Source organism: Halyomorpha halys, unplaced genomic scaffold (assembly GCF_000696795.3).
Source record: "Halyomorpha halys isolate HHAL.00 unplaced genomic scaffold, Hhal_1.1 Scaffold54.1, whole genome shotgun sequence".
Classification (NCBI taxonomy): domain Eukaryota; kingdom Metazoa; phylum Arthropoda; class Insecta; order Hemiptera; family Pentatomidae; genus Halyomorpha; species Halyomorpha halys.
The window spans coordinates 452,124-470,370 of NW_027108734.1; the positions used below are offsets into that span (position 1 = coordinate 452,124).

Sequence of the window (18,247 nt, forward strand, 5' to 3'; positions counted from 1 at the left end):
ACCGGCACTCTACCTTCTGCAACAACACATTAGAGCACACAGCGTGCAGACCGGCACTCTACCTTCAGCAACAACAGAACATCAGAGCACACAGCGTGCAGACCGGCACTCTACCTTCTGCAACAACAGAACATCAGAGCACACAGCGTGCAGACCGGCACTCTACCTTCAGCAACAACAGAACATCAGAGCAACACAGCTGACCTTCCCAATATAAGGCTCGAGTAAGAATGCATGATTTTCCAAAGCCCAGCTCAAAACAAATGAGTGACCCTATTACCAGTGCGTTTCATACTCCACATCCTATCACCGTAATTTATTCCTCCATCATCAAAATTGTATTTAAATTACTAACACATCTTATGTTTTATTTCGGTTTACCCCCTCTACAGTTATATCTCCTTTCAATATGTTACATTAATTTCCATCAATCATTGATGACAAAACCCCCTTCTGAAATGGAGTATCTAAAATTTGGCTCATGTTTGCCTCCCCCATAAATAAGAACCAACGCGAGTCCGACGTCTTCCATGTTTACCCTTCTGATCCATACAACCATGTGAAAGTTTGGAAGAAGGAGTATGATGGAGGGTAAGATGTCAGGAAAATTGAAGCCACAAAGATCTTATGATAAACTCCATCAGTGTGGCAATGGAGTTGAAGCTAATCAACTACTGTCTTCTGTATCAGTTTAAATTACAATGGTGGGCACTATTATTAAAGATCGTTAAGGAAACTCTAACTAATAAATACGTAGTGATAATCTAACCATGTTTTAAAGTACTTGCTTTAAATTACCTTAGTCTAAAATATTACAAGAAAACAGTTTACTAGCTCATTTATATTTAAAACAATTAATATCATCGCAGAATTAACTAAAGTTTCTGGCTTTGTAGATAGTTTTTAATTCCATTATACTGATAACATCTTCAATGGAACCTCCGAAGAATGGAACTCGCTGGTGAGGAAACTGAGGTTCGATGTTGAGGATAGAGGTATATCCGTCAGTTGCGTATCCACCAGCTTCCCTCAAAATGTATCCCATCGGATTTCCTTCATATAGGAGAAATATCTATAGAAAACGATCATATTAATTGACTGATATTCATGGATATACATATAGATAAACCAGGATATATTATTGTGTTGAGAAAATTGGGATCTGATTGATTTTAATCCATAGGAAAAGTTGAAATATTCTAAATTACTAGTCATTTACAATACCTTTCCATCTGGATGAGCAATGCTTGCTGGATACATGTAAATACCTCCTTCGTTTATTATTCTCGATACATCAGCGCTGAACGTGCCGAGATGGTAACAATGGGTTTGTAATAAAAACTGAAATCAATTAATAACTGATAAATATGTGGGGAATAATATTATAAAGGAAAACTTTATAAAAACATTTCGAACATTTAATTTTAGTTCATATAAAAGTAATCAATTTAACATTATTAAATTAATATTAGCAGTAACAGATTTAACAAACATATGAAAAACACAGGCATACACAAGAAGAAAGATATGATAACATATTTTTTGTTTCATTCATCAATTGAAAGAACTGGACAGCGATACTTTCAGTGACTATACTTCACAGATCACAGAAATTAATTACAGTATCATTATTTCTACAAGAAAATATAAAAACAAATGGTTCAAACAACATTTATTTTATTTATTGGCTGTACAGTCCTAGAAGTTCCTGGCCCTGTCTTTCAATCTTCTACCACTCTCTTATATCACGGGTAAGCATTCACCATCTTCTAATGCCCATCTTTTTCAAAATTTCCTCTATACACTTTAAAAGTGTAACGTCTTCGCGTCAGCGTTTGGAACTGATTCCCTCAGCATACGTGTTGCATGACCCAGCCATCTAATTTGATTTCCTCTAAGAATTGAAAGCAAGTTTTTGCTAAAGCAATCAGTTCCGGAGGAAAGAAGTTTGTATCTTCATCTTCCATCCTTCATGAGGAGTTGATACAAATTAAAAAAAACTGATAGTGTTTCTCGAGGAAACAATAAAGGAAGCACAAAGTTACAAGATAGTCGTTACACTCTTGATAAAATTTGACAGATTTAAAGCTTAAGCAAATCATATATATTGTTTGTTTATTCAGAAATTAAGGCGTAAAACCTACCGGTCATCAACGCCAATCATAAATATTACCTCAAGAATAAAGATGTCAAAAAAAAAATAATAATAATTAAATAAAATAATAATGTCTCACCCTTGGATCTTTTCTCCGGTTGGAATAAATAAGCGTGGCTTCATCCCAACCTGCCGTGGTTCCTTCATTGGCAGAATAGCATATGCCTCTCTTAGGAATCACTTTTTCTGAATCTTGGACGATAAATTCTCCAAGGGACTAGAAAGTATTTAGAAATAGCAAGTGTAATATTATGTACCACTGACTTATTTTATAGTATTTTATTTTTTTTTACTCAGGGGCAACTTTAGTAATTTTATGATGTTAAGCCTTTTTTTCAATATTGGGTTCAACAATCTTATTTTAGCTGTCTCAGGCATATACTTTTAATTGCATGGTATATAGTTGCACCTACTCGATCCAGATAAAATTCATGAACACCTCCATTTTCAAAAGCTAATACAAGTTTTGTACAGGTACCATAAATTGCATAACCAGCTATTGTTATAGAGTTGCCCGTTAGACTGTCCAATTCCAGCGTATCTCCTTCTGGTTTTAATCTGAAACAAATATGGATCGTCAAAGAGGCCGCAGTTGCTGAAGTGTTTAGATAGACATCTTTTTATACCATAAAAAAAGGGAAGTTGTGGTAATTAGGGTCAACGTTAAATATGCACCTTCCTTATTTTTATTGTATGATTATATCTATAGTTTCATTAATTAATATCTAACATATTATTTTAAAAAATAAAACAAAAATATCTCCAAAGTGCATAATTCAATATAACTTCCACAACTCAGTACAACTTACAATATCATTTTTTCATATCCAATCAAACTGAAAAAAAAAAATTGAGACACTCTTTAGAACATTTTAATTGAAATAAACAATCATTCTGAACAATAATTTTTTTTTTAGCAAAAAAGAATGCAGTTGAACCAGTCCGTGACCAGACACTAGTATTTTGAACTAGTATTTTTGACTTGTTTCAAAATATTCATGGAATATCACCGAGAAATTTAAACATTAGTGTTGACAATCTTATTAATGTTGAAACGTTAGTAATATTGAGCGCTTAAGAAATCGCTACATAACTACAAACGTACAGTTTTGGACTGTATAAATATTAGGGTGCTAGAAAAGCTTTAAACTATCTTAAAAACATCATGAATCTTTACGTCATTCTTCTGATCTCGAACTATAGAAAAATGCAGGGTCAAGATGGAATGGAGGATTTTCTAAAATGTCCTGTTTTGTTCTAGCCTTTTATCAAAAGTTTGCGAAACGAAAATTGATCCGCATATTGTTCTAGTATTGAGCAAGAAGAAACACATTGTTTCATTGCTCAGTTTGGCAATAAGACTAAGGGCCTAATGCAATTTGTTTATTTCTGTATATCCCAACCAACGTATACACTATCCAAAAGCTATAAAATGACCGAAAAGAGACACTCGTTTTCACACCGTGTTTCAATTTCAGGGGCTCTTCAAATGTTTAACTATCCTAAAATCTCCTCTTCCGTTTTAAGCAAATGCTTCTAAAGTGAAATAGCATCATCGTTGCCTGGGGGTCTGCCAGAAAGGATTGACTTTTGTTTGTTATGATCTCCTCTTGTGAGATTGTGACATGTACATCGACCAACCTACTCGCTATAAGTGTTTGTTTCAATTTCAGGCGCTCTTTAAATATTCAACTATCTTAAAGTCTCTTGAAGTCTATGTGTTCTAGACAGCTAAATAGAGCACATAAAATACCTAACCTATCAGTTCTAAAAATTAAGATAACCAGTTTTAAGAAAACAGTAGTATTCTAAACTTTGATAGAACTTATTTTGAAATTTTTGCACAGGAAAAGAAATCAAAGTTGAAAAGATATGTGTCTGGGCAGGACATGGCATGGCACAGCGACGGATTCAATAAATTTCCTACAAAAAAGAATTATTTCATCGCAAAAAGAAAAAATTCGCTTTTAGATACTGTTTGATACTTTTACTGTTTTCAAAATTTTACCAGCTTAAAAATCATAACTTGGACGCCACAGATATCACTTCTTCCCTTTAGTATCAGAACAGCCAATATAATAAGTAATATAACAGGAAACATATAAGTATTTCAAAGCTAATGATCTGTTGTTTGAGAATATAATCCACAAAACGAGCTGTTTTTGAAATAAGGGAAACTATTTATTGGCCCAGAAAAGCGAAGTAGGGGCTGTGATTTGAAAAAAAAAAATCATACTAGACCACGTTAACACTAATGATTGAAAAAATAAATAACAATCTAAAATTATGCGCTTTTATTAGAATAATATATTACTTGTACAAAGCAAATGTAGATCCAACAGGTAAGTGATCTGCCAGGTTTGTCCTTCCGTCAAGTACATTGAAGCAAGCCACATAATTACCAGGTATATGACAATCAACCTGCATTAAAACATTACTAGATTCATATATAATACTGTACAAAAGATATAAAAAAAAATCATAATATTGAAAAAAAAAATAAGCCAATAGGAGGAGACCTCATCACTTACATTGGCACGTAGACTCAGCAAATCTCGCCTAACGAACGACAACAGATCACTTAATTAGTCAAGATTCGTTCTGTGTGTGTTGGAGCAACGAAAAGGTTTCCTTCTCCCCTCCCCAAATTACAGTGTAGAGAAGGATCTTTTGACACCCAACTCTTTGTATGAGAGGACCAATACCATCGCGTTAACGACCAACCTTCGTTCCAATACATTGGTTGTTAAACTTGGCTTTCGTTGGTCTACCTAGTGTTTTAGTTTGTATCGGGTATTTTTATTAGGAATGATCTGCAATACAACTGGGAAATTATTGGTTTAAGTCTTGAAGCCATTAGAGATGTATCTATATTTTCCTTATTATATTATCCATTCATATCAGTTATAATTTATCACTGATAACTATTGTTCAGTTCTCCCAGTAGCAGCAAAATCCTAAGCATCAATTCTCTGATAATTTCTCAGGATTTCCTTTTTTTTATCATTAACGGCATTGAGCTCCATAAAACATTGGATGTTTGAACATTCCAATTAAATTACTTTTATTTAGTAGTTGCTTAAGTGGAGGAAGAAGTATAATGGGGAGAGAAAGCTGTCAGGATAATTAAAATCAAAAAGGCCGACTTTAAGTACGCCGTGGGCGTGGCAGAGAAGGAGAAGGGGACAATCACCGGTATCCTTTTTTCTCCGTTTGCTTAGCAGTATTTTAAGATTATTGGGGTTAACGAATTTCTTAAGAATGGCCTAATAGATTTCCATTGTTGATGAATCAAATTATTTGAAATAGAACGAAAGAAAGAAAAAGAGATGATCTTTCTATCTATTTCTTGTTGTAATATATTATGTTATGCGCACAATAGGAAATAGAAATGGATGAGTACAGTGGAACCATTATAGCCCAACATTCTGTTTACTGACGACATCTATTTCCTGGCACATCGTTTAGAAAGATTGAGTAATAGAAGGATTAACAGACGAATCGGCAAAGGTGGATCTGTCCTTACATAATCTGTTACTGTCAAAACAAAAGAAATGAGCGTAAAATGTAGAGTCGAAGATTGGTTGTATGTAGGACAAGACAATCCTATCAAAAGAATTGATCGAATCCTAAGAGCTATAGAAACGATTGACCTTGGTTGAAATTCTGGCGGTAACATCAAAAAGTTGAGATCATCTCTTCATCAGGATTGGATCAGCATCTTTTCTCCTTGAATAAAGAAAAGTCACTTGCCCCAACAACTTTAATTTGACGTGGACTAGAGGCCTAACGCCAACCTGTTGTCAACCAAGATTCGCTCCAATAGGTTTGCCTTTGTGTACGCACCTTAATACAAATGTATTAACTGTAAACATTTAGTTCTCATTATGTCTGAATTATTTCATAAATGTTTACAAGATGCTTTTGGTACGAAATATTGTAAACCTAACCTTATCATTATATATAATGTCAAAAATTTAATTTCAAAATTTAACCTTCATTATATCATCAGTGTGTTTGCTTATCATGTACTGGACCAATCCTGTATCTCCTATCACATGTGTAACCAATTCTTCCAAAACTTTTGTAAACTGGAATTCCCTTGAACGGGTAGAAAATTGGTTTTGAGAAGGGTCAGTCGATGGCCTTTGTTCAGTATTTCCTTTATGGAAGTACTTTTCGTTGAAACTAAAAAAAAAAGTTTTAATATGCTCTTATCATAAATTAGTACATATAAAAACAAATACATCCCCTTATATTCCATTAACCTTCTATATTGCCATCAATTGTGCCTTACTCACTTAAAAAAATTAAACCTCGAGATTTTAGATGACAACGCTTTTACAGAAAGTTCGATTGCGTGAATGTAACGGAAGAGTTCTCCAACTGCTAAATGTTGTCGCAGAACATAACTGCTAAGTGTTTCCACTTGCTTTGATTCACCAGTGCTTGTACCAGTCTTAATTAATGATTCGAGCTCATTAATATCAAACATTTCCTTCTTAAGTACACCTAAATTTTTTTTTGAAAAGTTTATAACCAATCTTAAAACAATATCACATGTTTGAAAATTAATTTAAATATTCGATTGATTTAAATGCATTTTAAATTAAAGTCATTGCTCTATAACTTAGAATAATTGGAAACATTCACACTTCTTTCTGATTCTAGATGATAAAAACTGTCAATTTTTTAGACTGTCTGAAGTTCATCTATAAAATACTATTAGAGGGATTATGTTGCCATTAAATATCACGGAAGGGTTTACTTGCTTAATTTTAGTTTTGATACAATATATGTAGGTTGATACGTTTTTCCAAAAACTTTTGGTATGTTTTGAGGTTTTCAAGAATCAAAAATTTTACACTATTTTAGAATGAATCTAAATGAAGTTTGTTTAGACACTTGTAAATACATTTTACTTCTGTTAAATCTCTTTATCAGCTTTTTATTGTTAGTATTTTATCATGTTCTATTTACTGGATATGCTGATTTTAATTTCTAATATCTCCTATTCTTTATATTGTAACACAAATAAGTTGAAAGAACTTATTTAATAGTGCCAACGTTTCGCCCCGAATTTCCAGCCTTCATCATGGCTAAGAACAAAGAGCAAGATAACAACCAATGATTCAAAAAAGAATTTGTATGTATTGCAGGAAAAATATAAGCAGAATGATACAAGTAAATATTTATACACAATGAAAATTTTAAAAAAATCAATAGTTTATAAAGGTTTTTTTTAAATTTTCATTCTGTATAATTATTTACAAGTATCATTATGTTCACACTTTCCCTTTTTATTTTTTTTTATTGATTGGTTGTTATCTTGCTCTTTGTTCTTAGCCCAGATGAAGGCTAGAAACTTTGGCCGAAACTTTGGCATTATGAGGTAAATTCTCTCAATTTATTTGCGTTATTTACTTACCGCACCCTAACCATCTTTTCCTATTTAAAGATTATCTACGGTCAACTATCTTTTCATCATTGTCTAACATGTTTGTGTAGTCTGCGTTTATTGCAAAGTGGATAAATCCTTAATTATGAATACAGAGTTTCACTCAAAAATGTATAGATAAGTATAGCATTTTTTCCGGATGGTAAAGTGTTAATGTTTTAAACCGTAGTTATAATGTTATTATAAAGATGTTAAGTATCCATTAACCATTCTAGCCTCTTTGGATTAAAAATTTTCCTTAAATCGTTTAAAGTAAGGTTTCACTTAGGTTCATCACGTGTGTTTTAGGTTGTTTTAGTTCGAGAGGTTGAGTTCTATTTGATATTTACTTTGACAACTTGAGAAACCTTTTTCTTTATTCCATTCCTACAATGTTGTGTGTTAATGCATTGTAAAATAATGTTCTAATGCCGTGTTTACCCCTGATGAAGTATTGCAGAGGGAATAAACGTTTATTATTTTGTACAAACAAGTTGGATTTCAGGAATTCCAATTATCAAACATTACAGGTTCACAACAAATAACATTAATTGTTTTTTAAATAACTCCTTGTATTAAAATACCGGTTTCTATAGACAAAATGAGATTAGTAAGTCAAGAAAAACTCTCTGAACTACAAAAAAATCCTCAAAATATAAGAAATATTTGTATTGTTGCCCATGTTGATCATGGAAAAACAACTTTGGCCGACTCTCTTATTGCAAGTAATGGTGTAATATCTCCCAGAATGGCTGGGAAGTTAAGGTATGACAAGATTATTATCAATCATTATTTTATTTTTGTTTACTGGTTTTGACGAATTGTTATTCAATAGGTATATGGACAGCAGGAAAGATGAACAAGAGAGAGGAATAACTATGAAGAGCAGTTCCATTTCATTATATCACACATTAGGTAATTTCTGTTGCTTATATTAAAAAATAGTTCTATGTATCTTTATCATGATGATTCAGATCAATAAAAAATTAATCTGAGTTTGAGTTCTACTATGGTACATGATTATTTATTGAGTTTTATCCTCCGCTGATTGATCCGTTTCTCTAGAGACCCAACTACACTCCCAGTACCAACAAAATGGGTACTCTTTATTGCACAGAAACAAATCTGACTTGTGAGTGATTCTGTCTAAATTACCTCCTTTTGGACAACTGTTGATCTAGAAATAGAACTTCCTCACCAAGTACTTAACCTAAGACCCTTTATGGTAGTAGTCAAGTATCTATAAACTAAGTCAATCCATGAGGGGTATTTAGGGGGCTAGAATTGGAATAAGACATAAATTTCCTTATCAGCTGTCAAAGTTTGTTAATATTTTTTTCAAAAGAGAATTTTATGATAATAGAAGGAACTTGTTGAAGTCTAAAAATTACAAAAGTTTTTTAAGGTAAATAATATAATATAAAAATTTCTACATTATCTATACAAGTTTAGAAGGTATTTGACCTGCAATAATTTTTTTTTCTAACATAATTTACACTAGTGATGCTATCATTAAACATTAGTGCCCCCAAAATTTTAAATCGTTCTACCATCATATCCGTTGCGACTGCACTTATTGCACAAGAGAGATACAACTATCTGTGTGATCTTGTGAGTGCTTTTGAAATAGGCCCTATACACGAAGAGGTATAGTAAGGTGGCCTGTTAATTTACTAAAGTTTGTTATCAGGCTTCTGGAAAATCTTGTCTAAATATTTGATCTATCTTAAAAAAAATGCTCTACCCTAATCGCTATTTGAGTTGAGTAAAACCATGAATTTTATTAGCTTTTAATCCATAAAATTAATTCATCTATGGTAGCATTCTATGGCAATGTAATAGTGAACCATTTACTGAAGTAATATTATCTCACCTTCAAACGTGTAAATACATTTCCTTTATTGCGTCATTTTTCTTATCAGTTAAAATTGTTGAAGAAATTAAAAGAAATTTTTTTTTTTTATTCGATATCAGATTGGGTAAAATAAAAACAATATACTATTGCTATTTTACTGCTATATTATTTTGTTTATATACTTAATTCTATTTTATCCTTGTGTTTTTATAATTTCAAATTTACTATATTTCTTGTAAACAAAATCCTATTAAACTTTATAATTGCGTATTTATGAATTAATTTTAATTTGTCTTTGAATGTTCCATTTTAATAATTTCTTTTAGGTGGTTCAGAGTACCTGATCAATTTAATAGATTCGCCTGGTCATGTGGATTTTTCTTCAGAAGTTTCAACGGCTGTTAGACTCTGTGATGGTGCAATACTAGTAATAGATGTCGTTGAAGGCGTCTGTCCACAAACTCAAGTAATGAAAATTATTTAATTAATTTATTTATAATTAGTCATAAATTAATTGTTATGTAATGTTTATTATTTATCTGTGTTAAATGACTGATTTTTCTGCACTACTACTAGCTAGTCATTTTATATTTAACTCTTTGCACTCGAACCTAGTGATTCATGATGTACACTAACACCTTATTATTAGGTATTAGTAACAAGTATGTTTATAACAAACAAATACTTCAGCTTATACAAAAGTAATCAAATAAGCAAAACATTCATGTTGACATAGAAGCAACAGTGGATTTAAAGTTCATATTTTAAATGTTTGACTTTCACAGGGAATGAGCTGCTCATCTTATATCAAGATACAAAGATTAAAATGACTTGGCTATATTACGAGGATGACTGATGAAGGAGGGGCAGTTTGTCGTACATAAGGGCCGTCCATAACTCAGGTGGTTGAGGTGCAGGTCTTAGCAATCTCCTGAGAATTGCGGGCGGGGCCGGTTCGAATCCGGACTAGGGGGCGGACTTGATCTCCCACCATTGTTAGAATAGGTTGTCAGCTCTAGATAACCTCTTCCCTCCCCCTCCCTGTATGTCAGAAATGATCAGTAAGAGGGTCATGTTGGCTGCACATGGAGGCTGCTGTAGCTAAGGTAGTTGAGGCATCGTCTAAACATTCTCATAACTTTAATTTTTGTTGACTGCATCTATAAACTGCAGTTAGATTTCAGTCTGAAGAGTTTACTTTTATTTCATGGTGATCCGACAGAATTAAAACTTGACCTTCCCACCATGGTTAGAATAGGTTTGTTATCTCTTAACCTTTTCCTGTTGATATTTAAATCCTGGATTTGTTTATAGAAAGGAACTGACTAATATTTCATTTCTATGATCAATATTGAATATTTAGTGTAATACAGTGGCATTATTATTTCTTTGATTGGTACCAAAGATACCACTTAACTACTGATACTACACAACTTAATGTTTGTGTTAATGTAACTATAGGGCTTGTTATCTTGAGTACAACAATGGACAATAGTTTCATTGTTTTTAGCCTTAATTGAAGGTATCAAGACTCAATATAAATAACGGACTAAGTGCTAATAAAATTTATTTAGACCAAAAAAAGCAAAGTAACTGAAAATGCTGTTTCCTCATATTTTGAATCTAAAAAGCAGCTTAAAATCACAAACATTATTCCTGGCATTTAGTTTGTTTTTTTGGATCAAAACCATGCATTTTTCCTTCAGCACTTTGCTTGTTTTATATTTATGTCAAAAAATTCTGAAAATTATTAAAAACACTGGTGTGTGTTTGATTCTTTTTTTCTTAACTGATTAGTTGTTTATGTGTTTTTTATATACACACTTGTTTTGTTGTACCTTGGCGCTTCTCAATAAATCATGTTAGCTTATGCATTTATAAATAAATTCTTATATTCCTTCATGTTGGGAAAATTTTCTTTGAAACTTTTATGTTCTTCAAATATTACATATCCCTATGTACTGCTTAAGTTTCATTGAATATAGCTTAGTAGTATAGAAGAATGATAATAACAGAACTTTATTTAAAAATCTTTTCTTTTTTTTTTTTAACTTATATGAACTTATAGTATATAAATTAAATGAGATCTAAAAAAAATATTTGCTTACTAATTTATTCTCTCTTTATTATTTTCTGGAGTACAGTAGTATAGGTGAGGTTGTGAAAAGTAATTATGTGCCTAATCTTAGTTAACTATAAGTATTTTCTAAGTAATATGATCATGTAATAGTAAGTAAAGTGTATTTTTTTTTTTTAATATTATTCTAACTAATTGATTGTTAATTTGCTACAATAATGGCAGTTGGCATCAAGGTAGTGTATGGTGGTCAGCTGTACATAATGCTTTGTGACCTTAAATTTGGTTGGTCAAAATCATATTATGTAGCTTGTTCTAATAAGTCCCCTATAAAGGGGATAGCGAAATCATGGTAGAAAACCCCTCTATTAATTTTTGTATTCGTTTAGCCTCATTTACTGATTTTTTTAAAGAAAGAATTATTTCTTGCTTAATAATTCCTTAATACATTCAGTAGCACTTCCCTCTCCAAAAAAAAGACATAATTTTCTCTCATATTCTTTTTAAAATGATTTTTTTTTTCTAATTTGGGTCAAGAATTAGTTCTTTTATAGTTTACTTAAACAATGTCTACCATTAACACATTTTTTGAAAACTGATAATTCTTTATTGACATCAGATTTTCTGACATAGCCTCCTAATAATGGCTATTAGCCCATCTTTTAGGTCGGACATAGAAGAAATCAAATTTTAATTACAAGTGCAAAGAAATTATATTAAAACTGATTCAAGTCTAGAAGAAGGCTATCGATATATGTCCATCTAAGTTATACCACAAATTCAGATTTAAATCAGGAAGATCCCATGAACCAGTCCAAAACTGGAATTCACTCGAGCTCCAATTACTTTGTAACAATTTGGGCAGTGTACAGGCCTGCATTATCCTACATCAAAATGTATCAAAATGTTCAGCAATGAATGGAGCAAATGGGATCAAAGCTTCTGGAAGCACCTCATCACAGTACATGTGATCAGTATCAATGAAAATCAGTTAAGTACATAAGTGGAAACCAAGATTCAGTCCTGTCCGAACCAAAAATAGCCTGGAAAGGCAGTGATTCACGTACAGTATATTAAGAAAATTGCTGTTCTGGTCGTCTCCACTCCGCTGTTAATCTGAATCGTACAGACTGAAGAGAGACTATGAATAAAACCGCTCCCCATTACTGGTTGGCAAATAATTGTCTTTCTCTACAATGCTTTTTCTTTTGGGGTCCTGTTGAGGTGTATTTTATTGTATTTCAAACCATATGGGTATTTAAAACCATTTGAGGCCTTCCCAGAACCTCAGGTAGTGTTTAATAGAGATTTCTCAATACAAATAGTGTGGTAATCGATCATCAGATTGAGTTGTGTTCCTTAGTCAGCTATAGCTGTTCCTCAGCTTATTGCTTCATGTCTATAGGACTTGCTGGAATGGTTCATGGATAGTGGACTTCACGACTCCTTGGGTTGTTTCAGTGTTTCAGACAGTCCAGACTCCACATTTTGCCTTCTCTGTGGGCTTCATCTTCATTTGAAAGAACCATTATCGTTGACGAGAATTGATACAACATGTTTTAATGTACTAAATCCAAGCTTACTCTATAGTGACTTAAGTCCGCCAAAAAATAAATATGTTACTTATAATCAGCCTTTAAGGTCAAAAATAACAAAAAATAAGTATCTACCTTTTTGATGCTTTTTGTATATTTTAATCTTTTTATTACTTTTTTTCTCATTATCTTGGTTTTTAAAATACATTTCATTCCTATATATACTTGCATGAAGACAAATGCATAAAGTTAATTCAGATCCCAAAATCCTAAAATAGTCGCTGATATAAAAGAAAAATATTGTTATATTTTCAACTATCTTATAATTAATATCTCCTCAATATTTTAACATAAATATAACATAATAATACATTCAAATTTATATTGGGGTGTTACTTCCTTATTTAAAGTTTGCACCTCTGAGTTACCGTGAAATGATGACATTTATTCTCTCAGTTTAGTTATAAGTTAATTATTTATTATGATATTATACAATCTTTGGTTTATTATGATTGTTGTGCTTTTGTGTAATCTAAATCTTTATGTTTTTTAAATGTATTCCTTTTTATTGTTTGTAATTTAAGTTCCTAATAGAGTAATTTTATTTTGAAGCTAATTAAATATAAAGTTGAAATAATCTTCAAAAATCACCGAAATTCTTTTTTACTTTGGTTGCAGGAAACAATTATAATAAAGAAACAGTATCAAGAGGAAGCGTAATGAAGAAAACTGACGTTTATAAAAACATAAAATTAATTTTTCTTTGTATATACTGAAACGATGTATATAATATTGTGTAAATAGAGGCGTTTTTATTTTTTCTATCAAGTCATAATTATAGTTATAAAATACATTATATTTTTTTAATAAAGCTTTTCTTTGTTTTCATTTCTTCATTTGTGATGAATTTATTCAAATGTGAATTTTTCCCCTACCATTGATACTGTAAAAAAATAGTTTGATCTTTAAAATCCAAATTAAGGCATAATTATGTATTGCTGACCACCTCATATCACTTACTACTAATCTAGAGGGCTACTTCCTTAGCTGAATTTCTTCTTTAAGGGATGTTGAGGTATTAGCTCATTAGTGGGCTTTTAATTATTGACAGATGTTGTATGGAGATATATATATGTATATAAAGTACGGAAGGAGTTATTTTTAGAAATAGAGAAGAATTCAGTTTTTGAGGACTTTAGCAGTGTGAGAAAAATAAGACTCAATTATAAATAATTTTTTATATTTATATATAGTTGACCATAATAATTGATATATAAGAAGACGGTCAATGTCGGGTCAAAAGAGAAACAAAAATAGTTTACAACTATTTATTTTCCGACGTTTCGCCCCACTTTGCAGGGCTTCATCAGGTCTAAAAAGATACAAAAAAAACAAACAAAAACTAAGAATATTACAACAATAAGATACAATAAGGCAATTTTAGTTAGGATAAATATTATGTAAAATTAAAGTGATAAGAAATTACATATAAATAAAAGGAAGGAAGACGTAAAATAGTATCAATATAAAATAACTAAACGTTATAGTTATTTTATATTGATAATATTTTACTATAATAAATAGTTGTAAACTATTTTTGTTTCTCTTTTGACCGCAACCCTGACCATCTTCTTATATATAAATAATTTTTATTCTATCCTATAAAATTTTAATTTCTTAATAGTTCCTTGTTTGGAAAATGATTACAGAAATTTAAAAATATAAAACATTTAGTGGCTGATCCTGACTTGTGCCATAGACTATTCCTAAGTTTTTTATTTTTGTATATTTATTTATTTTTTTAAGAAATCCTGATTAAATAGCAGGTTGTTGTACCTTCTATATTATGTTATTAAGAACTTATTTTATTTCTTGAAATAAAATCTTTAAAACCTTATCTTAATGAATATGGATAAGTTAAGTTGTAATTTTTTGGCTTTTCTGAAGCCTAAGTGATTTATATATGGTATTCCTTCATCCTCATTTAGTAATTACTCTTATTTGTTTGAAAAAATTAATATTTTACAGTGTGGGGATGATTGAGCAGTGTAAGGAACAAATTTCGAGTGCCTTTCATTACATTTAATCCATTTAGTACCTAACGTTATTCCTAAACCATGGTAAATAGAATCAGAATGAATAAAAGTTAAATTAAATGAAATAAAATTTAAAAGCCAGTCATTATTAACTTTGGCGTATCTCGGATATCAGTCTATTATACATAGGTAAGAGAAAGTATTCGATGAATGGATTTAATATTACTTACACTTATCCCCAACTTTGAGATAAATCCGATGACCTGTTTTCAAAATATAGATCGCCGAGAAAAATGCATGTAGATATGTACATGGAAGTAAGGGACAGAATCTGATAAAATCTGTATTGGACCAACTAGATACCAACCCTTATAATCCCTAAACATTTTATAAAAATTAGTTTAATAGTTGGATTTATTATACCCGAACATGAAGGTGCTGCCTCCATAAGGTAGGTAAAAGCCACCTAGAGCGATAATTACCTACTACCGACTTACATCCCTGCTTTGCTCGAATGTCACAACTAAAAAAATAGTGCTTTTTGGATTTTTTACTTAACTTGGTTCAAAATTAGTGTTAGTACAAGACCCCAAGAGGAGAATAAAGGCAGTTATCTAACCCCAATTTTTCATTACTTTAATGAAAACTATGTATAATTACTAGTCAAAATTGATGAGTCTGCCAAGTATGGGTAAGAGGAATACAAAATGACGGCAGTTTCAAAGCGATAAAAAAACTAATTTTTCATTCGGAGTTCTATACCTTAAAAAGTAGGAACAACACAAGAAAACCTAACAGAATGTCATTTAAAGTAAGAGTAAATTTGCTAAAATATGAGCCCTAATAGAGTTATTTGTGTTAGATATTTTTCGAGATATAGTTTTTTAAAAAGCAACATTTCATAAAAATGTTGTATGGGACTTACTGAAAGATCAGTAGTTAGTGAATTTATTTTGAAAAATCTATATCTCAATACCATTTGATGTACAGATGTTTATTAGCACTCAAATTAAAGCATGTTTAATGATCTATAAAGTAGTTTATGATGTTTATCTTCGTAGGACTAATAGTTTTCATGAAATTTGGTAATATAAATTGATTTATAGTTGTTCGGACAAATTTTCATTTGCCAAATTTATATTCATTTGTGAATATTATAAAAACTACTACCCATACGAAGATAAATGTCATAAATTACTTTATAGTAAGTTAAATTTCCTTTATTTTGAGTGTTGGCAGACATATGTGCGTCCTATGGATCTAGAGATATTTTTTTTCAAATATCCAGCACTTTATACGTACAACTAGAAATTAACATTTTGTAAGTTTATTTTGTCAAATATCATCATAAAACTACTACTACAAAGATAAACATAATTAACTATTTTGTAGTCAATTTAACTAGCTTTAATTTGAGCGCTGGCAGACATCTGTACGTCCAATAGTATCTGAAATGAAGTTTTTCATTAATCAAACTTATTGACTACTATTCCTACGAAGGTAATGGTCATAAACTTCTTTATAGTCCATTAAACTAGCTTCAATTTGAGTGCTAACAGACATCAGTACATCACATAGTTCCTGAGATATAGATTTCTCAAAATAAATTAACTACTAATCTTTCAGTAGATTTTTAAGAGATTTTGTTTTTTAAAAAGCTATATCTCGAAAAATATTGGACATAAATAGCTCTTTTAGGGCTAATATTTCAGAAAATTTACTCTTCTCTAAATAATGTTCTCTTAGATTTTCTAGTGTTGTTGGTAGTTTTTAAGATATAGAGCTCTCAATGAAATATTAATGTTTTTTTTAAGGTTTTAAAACAGGTGCCATTTTTTATTCCCCCTACCTATACTTGGCAGACTCATCAGTTTTGACTAGTAACTATACCTTGTGTTCATTAAAGTAATCAAAAATTGGGGTGAGATAACTGCCTTTTTTTCTTCCCAGCTCTTGTACTATGTAGTTTCACCTTAGAGTGTGGCCTGTCTTCATTTTCTTTTTCACTTTTGTCATTGCACATTTTAATTTTTTTATTGTGATTAGTGTGTTTTTTTTTTCGACATTCCTTTAAATATTGTATAATATTCAATGAAAATATAACTTGGTTAGTTCGTAGAAGTTTCTTCTTAGAAAACAGCCCATCTGGAAAAATGGGTAAAGTATTGGCCTAATACGTTTATTAAGTAAATTTAGTTTAAAGAGCCACATATATGTAATATACAAAAAACTAGAAGAATAAAATAAAATTTGATGTCAGTATTTGAAAAAAAATGTATATTTAAAATGTTTAATGATGCATTGACACTTTACCGTGGATTATATTTGAGAAGATGGTTAGGGGTGCGGTCAGTTAAGATCACAAATAAGTACAAAAATATTTATTAGTGCCTATGTTTCAGCTGAAATTTCAAGCCTTCATCAGGGCTAAGAACAAAAAAAGATTACAACTATACTGATTAAATGAAAGTACAGATTAACAAGAAACATAAGAAGATAACAGAAAAATAAGAACAGGGAAGAAAATACATAGTGCAATATTATAAGAATTTCTTCTTTCATTCTTAATTTTAATATTACTATATTTCCTTCACATTATTGTATACAGTTTCAGTATACTTATAATATTACACTATGCATTTTCTTCAATACTACTTATGTACATATATTATCTGTTGTATCCTTAGACACTTAGTTTAATAATTGTTTTACTATGCAAAGCAGTAATAACATTATGCTTTACCTCTTTATTTTTTTTCTCTGCAGAATATAGTGTATGACACACCAAAAACATAGGACACATTTATCTTAGCTATATTGACACACTAAATTTTGTTCAGATTATTCAAAGTGGTGCTAAAGTTCAATTTTTTTTTTAAATTGTTCGTTTCTTGAAGTCTAATACAATTTATACAGTATTTTTTGTGTTTAAATTTGTTTCGTTGGGAAATTTTTGAGAGCTAAACAAACTGCCCCTGGCTTTAGTACAGTCCATAAAATACACATATAAATAATTTAAAAAATTAATTTCTATCACTCATATTGTTATTAGTATGTGATGGGAGAAACTAGTTCAGCAAGTGGGCCTAGTAGTATTTTTTACCGACAATTGGAGGCTACCTGAGTGGTAAATATTTATTTCACTGCTGAGA

At 30.8% G+C, this 18,247-nt stretch overlaps 2 protein-coding genes across 2 annotated transcripts in view; one reads left to right on the forward strand and one right to left on the reverse strand.

The window, feature by feature from the left end:
* Positions 1–823: 823 nt before the first annotated feature.
* On the reverse strand, positions 824–6,725 carry LOC106692376 (fructose-1,6-bisphosphatase 1). The gene is made up of 7 exons (XM_014438291.3): positions 6,457–6,725; positions 6,151–6,343; positions 4,470–4,576; positions 2,569–2,713; positions 2,235–2,372; positions 1,225–1,341; positions 824–1,072 (listed from the first exon to the last, which is right to left on the reverse strand). The coding sequence occupies exons 1-7, from the start codon at positions 6,648–6,650 to the stop codon at positions 872–874; spliced, it is 1,095 nt and encodes a 364-aa protein (XP_014293777.3). The 5' UTR covers positions 6,651–6,725; the 3' UTR covers positions 824–871.
* Positions 6,726–7,848: 1,123 nt separating this feature from the next.
* The window catches only part of LOC106692372 (elongation factor-like GTPase 1), a 422,109-nt gene continuing 411,710 nt past the window's right edge, over positions 7,849–18,247 (forward strand). The window contains exons 1-3 of the mRNA XM_014438286.3: positions 7,849–8,357; positions 8,428–8,507; positions 9,774–9,913. Coding sequence (XP_014293772.1) covers positions 8,194–8,357; positions 8,428–8,507; positions 9,774–9,913 — 384 coding nt within the window. The 5' untranslated portion in view covers positions 7,849–8,193. The remainder of the gene's footprint in view (positions 8,358–8,427; positions 8,508–9,773; positions 9,914–18,247) is intronic.